Source organism: Amblyomma maculatum, chromosome 1, assembly GCF_055883805.1.
Source record: "Amblyomma maculatum isolate TAMU_Amacu chromosome 1, ASM5588380v1, whole genome shotgun sequence".
Taxonomy (NCBI): domain Eukaryota; kingdom Metazoa; phylum Arthropoda; class Arachnida; order Ixodida; family Ixodidae; genus Amblyomma; species Amblyomma maculatum.
Genome location: NC_139344.1, coordinates 373719770 through 373729819, shown reverse-complemented (window position 1 = coordinate 373729819; position 10050 = coordinate 373719770). Strand labels below are relative to the sequence as shown.

At 43.7% G+C, this 10050-nt stretch overlaps 1 protein-coding gene across 1 annotated transcript; it reads left to right on the top strand.

The window, feature by feature from the left end:
• The first annotated feature begins 48 nt into the window (after nt 1-48).
• Nucleotides 49-10045, top strand: LOC146208240 (dnaJ homolog subfamily C member 8). Its single transcript, XM_084592145.1, has 9 exons — nt 49-149; nt 322-423; nt 1164-1220; nt 1290-1356; nt 4323-4417; nt 4482-4553; nt 6482-6573; nt 9280-9355; nt 9887-10045. The coding sequence occupies exons 1-9, from the start codon at nt 72-74 to the stop codon at nt 9983-9985; spliced, it is 738 nt and encodes a 245-aa protein (XP_084448271.1). The 5' UTR covers nt 49-71; the 3' UTR covers nt 9986-10045.
• The last annotated feature ends 5 nt before the right edge of the window (nt 10046-10050 follow it).

Genomic DNA, 10050 nt, shown 5'->3' with positions numbered 1-10050 from the left:
ACATAACACATTTGTTCTTCTAATATTCGTAAATCTCGAAACCGATCGCTAACGATTTGGTTGTATACATCATGGCGGCTCCTACAGCAGCTGCGTCCAGTGAGCCTAAGCCCATAGACGACAACTTATTGCAATCGTTTATCTCGGAAGTAAGTGCTTTATTGAATTTGGCACGTATCATAAGTCAAACCTTGTTCGTTGATCCGTCAACATAATGATCGGATCTGATGCACGCTATTCCGTGTTCACCTCTTACCTGCTATGAGGTTATGGCTTTCTTAGAAAGCTTGCTTACATGGCTTGACCACTTTCACTGCGTAGGTGAAAGAAATTGAAAAGCGTGATTCAGTGCTGACGCCTAAGCAGCAGATAGATCGCCTGCTGAGACCTGGATCAACGTACTTCAACCTAAACCCATTTGAGGTAAGCAGTGATTTGACTTAACCTCGGCGTTGAATATTTCGTCCAAAGTAACGTGAACCTAATCAGTCTGGTATCAGCACAGCACTGCATTTAATGCTCTACTAGAAGCAAAATCAGAATCTGAATGTTGTAGCTGCAACAGTTAAGAAATAACCAGTCACACTGAAAATATTCACACACAAGAAAGATACTTGATGAAAATGCAGTTTGTCAAGTTTCATTATTGCAGTTGTTACCTGGCAATAATAATTAGAATACCTGTGAGGCTAAATGTTATTAGTCCCTGAACACACACAAAGTTCAAAGCTGTTTTGTTAACACACAATGGTGGAGAAAGACGAAGACTGGCTAAGCTAGTCTACAAGCTAAACACTCCGCGAGAACTGTCGTGTCTACTCCTATCTCACTGATGATGTCTTCGTTTTTTTCTCATTTTCTGTCTCTCGTCATCGTCTCTTCTTCTTTCACTGTTGGCACGGCATGCTTCTTGGTTTGTCCTGCTTTGGATTGGCGCCAAGCGAAGCCAAAGGAGAACTACTTACAACTGTAACAAGATTCAATTACATGATGACTTGGCAGGCACCCGTTAGTTGCTTTGGCAATAAAAATCTTGTCACCTTCTCTTATTGGGTGGATTAGTCAATCATGCTGAGCGTACGCCATTATTGAGATTAGCCAAATCATCTATGAAGTGTGGTAGGCATTTCCTCCATGCATGCTTATTCGGTCTCTTCTTGCAGGTACTCCAGATCAGCCCTGACGCACCTCTAGAGGATGTCAAGAAACAGTACCGAAGGGTACGTTGAAAAACTTTGGCTGCACACTTTCAGTAGTCACTCATCTTACTTTCGCTTTTTGCCCTGCAGCTGTCAATCCTGGTGCATCCAGACAAAAATCCCGATGACCGTGAACGGGCACAGAAAGCCTTTGACGGTGTGTTACCAAAGCTTCTTTTACATTCAGCTCATCACAGACACATGTGGGGCCTGGTTATTATCATTGTGCATAAGTTTGCATTTCCAAAATGCGGGGCACTGTGGCGTATTTTTTATTCTTTCGCTTTGCATACAAAAATCAGGTTTTGGAGACAGTGCCAAAGCAATGGCAATAACAGCATGCTACTATGTTAAGGCAGGAATAAAATTCTACTCACCATATAAAATGAGGTGCGAATGAGCGCAGGCGATTGACAACACCACTTACTCTTCATGTTGAAAGCAGTTGACGAGGGACCAAAAGGCAGTCAGGTGGTATGCAGTAATCGTCGCATCAAAATAAGAATTGAACCACTTGCATTTGTGGACAAACATATAAACACATGAATCATTTTCAAGTTTAATGCGTACCACTGATACTACATAAAAAATAAATGTTATGTTGTGATTTACGGCACACAACTGACTAAGGCTGTTGTGTATAAAATGCAAATTAAAAATGCCATATAGGAAAAAATGCAGCTAAAAAGAAAAGGAGCTCAAAGTGAAGGTAATTGTGCTGTTCATGTTGGGATTATTAGAGTATAAGCAACTATTGCTGACATGCACTGAACAAGACAGTGGGATAGAGGGGAACAGAGGACAACTTGATCCAGTCTGGTATGCATCACTCTTTGTAGTAATTCAGAGTGCTGTAATCATACCAGTTGGGGAGGCTTTACTTCAAAAAGCAACTAGTTTTAGTATATGCTTTTCAGGTGCTTATGGATGGTACTGCTGCCTAGGGGCAGCCAAATAAAGCTATAATTTATTCTCACCATTACCTGCTGCAGATCATTTGCTTTCTTCTGTTGCCTCTTGATTATCTGTTGGGCTGTTGTGTCTATTATTTTGACACTGCAACTTTTCAACTGATTTTGTTGCCAGGTGGTTATGCAATTATCAACAATATTGAAGTTTGCAGCTTGGACACTGTTTACTTGACTGCAGGCGTTGCCACAATCTGTAAATGCCCTAACTCTGGCCAACTCTGCCCATTATTTTTTTATACATGGACCTTATGGAAGGTATTGCAACTAGTAATATTAGACCTCTGGTTATATAAATATTTGTTCATGGGCAAAATATATGTTCGTTGTTGAGAAAATTGGGGTTTAAATGATTAACAGCATTATTGAAACTTTACTCTGTGGTCACCATCACGAAGCGAGTGGTGGCCTAGTTTAGCCTACATTGATGTGCATGATGCCATCTTGGTTTGCTTGTGGAAGTGGTGATGATACTCGCATATTATATTTTTTCACCCTTCGTAGCTTGTAAAAGCTGCATTTTTTTTTTTTTTTTTGTTAAATTAGCCTTTTTGTTACTAGAAAACAGTAATATAAATATACAGGGTGTTTGTCCTCCCATATGAAGTCAAAAGTATGCGAGTCTATGGCAGCACTGACCAGTCAGTGTTGCCCTCTGGTGTCGAACTTAAATACGCTGGCAGGGTCGGCAGCGGGGATATGCTGTTAGTGTTGTCACTATACCTTTAATGCGATAGCATTTCGTGATGCATGAGTGGTGTGACCAGGATCTGTGACCAGGATGCATGAAGAGAAAGTGCCCACTGAATTGATTTTAGAATAAAAATAAGAAAATAAAATTGTGGTCTATGTGGGAATCAAACTGACCACCGGTGTGCGAGACGGTGACACTGCAACTCTTTCACGATGAGTTGAAGCTGAGTAAAGGCACGTCTGGAGAATGCACAGTTGTCTTAAAAGCGTCTACCAATCTGATCATAGAATAAAAATAAGAAAATTGTAGAAATTGGCACCTGCGATACGTGACGCAGTTGAATCAGAGTTGGGGAGAAGTCCCATGCACACACGTAAGCATTAACAGAAGCAGCAACAGGCCACCAAACAACCAAACGCAGACACACATGCTTTAGCATTATCGCAAGCATCCCCCAGAATTTTTCTTCTCCCACCGCTCCTCCATTTTGTTGTGCCTCCTCTAACGGAGCTCGGAGCCTGGCCATTCCCTTTTAGCGTTGTGGTGCCCCATTGCAGTAGACTAGTGGCTTTGTCGCCCAAATACTTTCATATAATTGGACAGGTAGACTACCCAGAATGTTCAACTTGTGACATTATGGAGACCGTGGAATATATATTAGCAGTGTGCCCGGTGTATGTGCACGAAAGGATAATGTGAGCTACTTCCTTGAACCGTTTGGACAGCAGGTTTATATTGAAGGACTTACTACTGGGCGCTTGGCCGAACAAGTGCTTTTCTTCGGCGACATGGGACTGGGCTCAAGCTTGTGAGAAAAATTTGCTGTACCTGTATATTTATGTCTCACCCCTTCTCATCACATCGTCACCCACCATTATCCTCTTTCTTATTTTCGTCCTTATTTGGTGCAGAGTAGCAGGCCAGATGCTGAACTTTCGGGCCAACCTCTCTGCCTTTCCATTTGATAAATGCATGTATCTATTTGGCATTCAGCTGCTGGTTGTAAAGTCGCAGCTTTGTTTGGTCACAGGAGTCGCATTTTGATGGAGACAAAACATAAAAGAACCCGTGTGTTGTTGGCGCACATTTCAGAGCCTCATGTGGTCTGAAGTAATGTGGAGCCCTCACTAAAGCACTCCGCATAGCCCGCGTGTTGCATTGGAATGTTAGGCCCCAAAATTTATCAGTCAACTCGTTTTGCCCTGCCTTGCTGGCTCAGTGGTTAAGGCGCTCGAATCCTAACCGAGCAGGCCGGGTTCACTCTTGGCTACAGTGGCCATGTTTTGACAGAAGAGGAAAACAAGGTGCGACATCGGAGCACGCTAGAAAATCCCAGGTGGTTGAAATTGTCCAGAGCCCTCCACTACGATGTCCCTCATAGACTGGGTCGTTTTGGGTTGTTAAACCTCTGAAACCAAACCAAATAAAATCCGTGCATTCAACTTGCTTTCATTGCTGCAGTGATCAACAAGGCACACAAAAGCCTCGAGGATGAGGAGCAGCGGCAGCGAGCGTTCGAAGTGATTGAAGAAGCGAAAGGCCGCACCGACATGATGGTAAGTGCGTGGGACACAGTACTTGTATTGGAGGCTTACTCCGTGTCTATCTCATGTCTCGCAGATCGAGGAAAAGCGCAAGAAGCTGCGCAAGGCAGGAAAGGGGGATACTGTCGAGGAAGATGATCCTGAAAAGGTATGTGACACAAAGACTTGGAAGAACCAAAGACGAGAGAAAAATAGTTACGGCTTCAGTTCCTGTTTTTAAATGTGCAACGGAATAGAATTGTGTGTGTTAGTACTCGTGCACATATTTGCTTCAATTTTCTGTCCGCTGTAGAGCCACTTTCTGTGGTCATTTCAGCCATATCAGGAGCTGCTGCAAAGTTCCAAATCATTTGTCTCTGTGTGTGCTTGCTCTGCAGGAGGTCGTGGGTTCGGTTCCCACCATCGGCACGTCGTTTTTTCTTCTACTTTGTGTTTAATTATCTTTCGCCTAAACAGGTTACATTACTAATTTCTGTGATTATCCAAGTAAAAAGTTTAAAAAAAAAAGACAAAGTACAATCCCCAATGCTTTCCTTGTCCTCGCCGACTCTTGGCTTCTTTCCGTCATATATTATAACGAGCACCCCCATTTCCCCTTCATTTACCTGCTTATAGCTTAGGGGGGTCTTGGTTCTGGCAGTCTTGAAGCCATAGGTAGCATTAGAGGGTTCTAGCACAGCTTTCGCCTTCACTCTTGATCACGTTCTACGTGACGCTGGCGGTAACACAGGACGTTCTATGTCCGCCACTATGGTTGAGGGTGGCGCTGGTGAACACTCTCAAGGTTCGTATACAGACAACATTAATACCCGAGAAAGTAGCTGGGGGGACAGCGGCCGATGTAGCTCAGTTGGAAGAGCACCGGACGCGATATTCGGAAGTCGTGGGTTCGGTTCCCACCATCGGCATGTTGTTTTTTCTTCTTGTGTTTATCTTTCGCCTAAACAGGTTACATTACTAATTTCTGTGATTATCCAAGTAAAATGTTTAAAAACAAAAACAAAGTACAATCCCCAATGCTTTCCTTGGCCTCGCCGACTGTTGGCTTCTTTCCTTCATGTATTATAATGAGCACCCTCATTTCCTCATTTACCTGCTTGTAGCTTACGGGGGTCTCGGTTCTGGTTTGGCAGTCTTGAAGCCATAGGTAGCGTAAGAGGGTTCTAGCACAGCTTTCGCCTTCGCTCTTGATCACGTTCTATGTGACGCTGGCGGTAACACAGGACGTTCCACGTCCGCCGCTATGGTTGAGGGTGGCGCCGGTGAACACTCTCAAGGTTCGTATACAGACAACATTAATACCCAAGAAAGTAGCAGGGGGAACAGCGGCCGATGTAGCTCAGTTGGAAGAGCACCGGACGTGATATTCGGAGGTCGTGGGTTCGGTTCCCACCATCGTCACGTTGTTTTTTCTTCTACTTTGTGTTTAATTATCTTTTGCCTAAACAGGTTACATTACTAATTTCTGTGATTATCCAAGTAAAAAGATAAAAAAAAAGGCAAAGTACAATTCCCAATGCTTTCCTTGGCCTCGCCGACTGTTGGCTTCTTTCCTTTTTGCTCAGCAGAGTGATTTATTTGCTGCCAAAGGCATGCTTCACAAACTTTTTAAGCTTCCTGTTTCCTTTTTATTATTGCCTTTACTATTTAACAGAAAGGAAGTAAATAAGCTTGGGAATCCTAATTACTTATTCCTGTTCATCTGAAAATTCGTTAAACTGCTGAGTTCTTTTATCATCCTTCAGGCTTAATGTTTATAAGAAAGCGATGTGAATTGTTGACACTGGGACCGAGAGAGAGTTGCACATATCTTGCTTTTTTAATGTATGTTTGCATTTTCTTTCATGAAAAAAAAAAAAAGAAAGAAAAGCTGTCTGCAGAAATGTTTCTCCACATCCATTATCTCTCTCTCTCTCTTTTTTTTTTGCAACCACCTGTGGATGACTGCTTGTACTCCTGTACTCGGGGTGTTACTTAGGCCACTCGTGTGCAGTAACCTAGGCTTTTATAAATCTGATGGAGAAGCTCGAACCGTCTTACACTCTCATGAATTGGTGCCCTTCCAACCTACTGCAGTACAAGCATGCAGTGTACGTACTGACAACAAAGCTCTTTGCGGACATGGAACGCAAGCGGCGACAGCAAGAAGACAGAGATCAGGAAGAGAGGCAAGTTTGCGATAGGAAACTTTTTGTGTCAGTCATTCCCTTCTGGTGAGGACTATTAGAGTACGAGCCATAAAGCCTGCCCTCAAAAGCATGTGCGCCATATTACTAGTGCATGCCGGGCATCTTGCGCATCAGCCAGAGCCAGTCTGCGTGTGCAATGTGACTCCGATTCACAGCAATCTACGTAGCTTGCATACTGTTTATCATCTCATGCCTCCCGCCGGGGATGAGTGAGCCAGCACCAGGAACATGGCGTATCGCCTGACGCCCATCGCAAGAAGGGCCAGGAAAGGGGCTCAGGCTTGGGAGGCTAACTATCATGTAATATCCTAGTCAAGATCTAGCATGGTGGATCTCTCTGTTACAAGAACCCCAAGCCTGCGTCTTATGACTGTTCTAACTGAAATTCTGATTTGTGTAGTTTTGACTGTTGCTAAACTTGCTTTTTTAAACCAGAACAACATCTGATGTGGCCCGCATCAACCTCCAAGCAGTAGGTTTAAAGGAGGCATAGTAGGCTTTTTAAGGAAACTTGGCCAAATCTGGCCATTCCCTTACCAAGATCTTGAGCTTTTAGCCAGTGGCTTCCAGAGCAAGGGTTGCTAAACTTGCTTTTTTAAATTAGAACAACATCTGATGTGGCCCGCATCAACCTCCAAGCAGTAGGTTTAAAGGAGGCATGGCAGGCTTTTTAAGGAAACTTGGCCAAATCTGGCCATTCCCTTACCAAGATCTTGAGCTTTTAGCCAGTGGCTTCCAGAGCAAGGGTTCAGTGCTGCTGTAAGAGCTCTAGAACATGTGAACCAGTGGCAAGAAATGCAACAAAGCTAGGTTTCTTTTTCAAATATCAGACGGCAGTAACATATCGATACTTGATCACAGTGATCAATTTTATGGTAGTTATGACAATGGTAGTCTGGTCATATCTTGAGGCACCTTGCTGCCTCAAGCTTGGTTCTGTATTTAATGAGATACATATTCAGAGATATAAAGCCAAACTTGGCCTGTTCTCACTCTGCTCTAGCCTACTTGTGCATAAACTCGGTGTGGTCATTTCAGAACTCACCTAATCTCAAGAACTCATCTGTTTTACCTAAGGCCCACCTCTCATGTAAAACCCCTTCGCAGGGGCTTTCGAGGTATTGAAAATAAAATAAAGGCAGAGCTTAAGTGTCCCCTATAATTGTCGGAAGCAGTGCTGCTCTGCTGTTTAGTTTTTCTTGTTTGTTTGCTGGTAATCATTTTGTTTTCTTTCCCCTGTTCCATTTTCCACTCCTGTAATATATGTCCTAATATGGCTGCTTTTTTCTGCCCGAGCTTATAGTGTTGTCTTCATACAACTTCACAATAATTCAGGTCCTGTACCAATGAATATAGAGGTTGGGTGGATAACAAAAAGCGGGGGCTATTGTGCACATAAGAGACACGCCTATCAGTACATGCCGCACCACATCACACTATACGAGCTCCATGTGATAGCATGCTCCTTGTGTCAAGACCCATGCACTGCCCCCCGAAATGCTTCATTGGATGGTGGGCTGTCCGCACCCGTCTCGTGACCAGGAGTGTGTCAGCAAAATGGAGCTCATATGTAATACGATGTGGTTTGGCACTAGTTGGCAAGGGTCCCTTACTTTTTTTCATGATAATACGTCAGGCTCGTATGTGTCAGCCACGAAGGAAACTCGCATATAAACCCGGGAATCGCTCGTAAATGCCTAATTCACTGCATAAATGGATGCCTCGATAGATGACAGTGGATTTATGAAGCATTCAAAAAGTCGGAGAACACAGAGACAAGTGTATTTAAAGTATGTAAGGTGAACTAAGCATCCTTTTTGGCATTACAAGTATATAAACCAGATTTTTGGGTCATTTTGGCTTGTCGCCATGTGGCCATTTCTTTGAGGGCTACAGACCGTCTCCACGGCCGTGCCTATAAGGTAGCCATGATTTTCTAGCATTTTGGCACTGCAAATAAACGTCAGACATTTTAGGCACACGGTTGTGTGGCAGCAAGTTTATATGCTTTGTCATAGTTGAAATCGACGCATTAGTTACCAAATTTAATTTGGCGTCCACTTTATTAATTGCACATCTGTGCTCATGCTGCCGTTTGGTACACTACAGCTGAGAAATATTTTTGAACAATAGTAAGCATTAGTCATGTGTGCACCTCACCCCTATTCCAATGCACCTTTCATCCTTCTTGGCTGGCCGTAGCGAACCCCCAAAATTAGGCTAACCTATGTGGTGGTGTGACGATCACATCAAATCATCGATGTGTGCTCACCTAAGTCACAGAGCTAATTAAAGCGAGTTCTTTTGCAATTTATTTGTATACATCGCTAAGTTAAGATTGTTTTTATGCTTGGAATATCTAGTGCCTACCAAACCCTTGTGCCGGCACGCCACTGCACTATACATCTCTTTAAATCCTTCACATGTATTATTGCACACGCTAAAAGAACAGCAACGAACGGATGCTAGCTAGAACATACCAAGTCAGCTCTCATGTCTTCATTGCAACACAGTGGTAACAGTCAAGGACATCGAGCTCATGCTTCAGAGTCACCAAGGCTAGATGGTCTGTCCCTCACCATTATATATGTTTATGCTAAACCTGAAATGAGCCCTGTCCCATACAGTTCATTTACATATTCCCTCCCTCTTTATTGATACTTTTTTTTTTTTTTTTTTGCTCAGGAAGCGAAAGCGGGAAGCTGAAATTCGAGAACAAGAAAAGGCGCAGCAAGAGAAGGAATGGCAGAAAAATTATGAGGTATGTTATTATTGCAAGTTAACAACTCTGCCTTATTCAGGTACTTGAGCTCTTCCAATTGAGCGTGCAGTTGGTATTGATGCTTATTTGATAATGCATGTGATATCGGTGGCCAGTGTGGTGCACAAGAAAGCTTCGCATGTCAATATACTACTAAGCTTACAGTATTTGTCACACTATTACAGCATTATAGAGTCAGCTTTCTTAATAATCCTGGAGTGGAACCAGAGGAATAAGATGGCTACACTCTATGAAAGAGAGCTGAGCAAAGGTTGAGGGGTAGCCTCAGTTCGCAAGATAAGCTAACGTTTCGACAAGGGGCCTTCGTCCCCTTCTTTGTCTCTTGATCAGATGACGATAAGCCCCCTTGTCGAAACGTTGGCTCAGCTTGCGAACTGAGGCTACCCCTCCCCCCCTCAACCTTTGCTCAGTTCCTTCATGGCTTTCTTGAGTGTTGCACAATTGTCTGTAGTCCTGGCGTTGCAAAAAGTGATCGCGGTTTCCGACTCAAATATCTCCACTTCATTGCAGGAGAGCCGAGAAAACCGTGTGTCGAGCTGGAAGAACTTCCAGACGGGCAAGAGGAGCAAGCCCTACAAGCCACCAAAGCACAGGGCTGAAACTCGCTGATGCGGTGGGAGTTCTCAGCCTGAAAGAGCTCGTTGGGTGGGCGGGGTCGGGGGGGCATCGTCTGA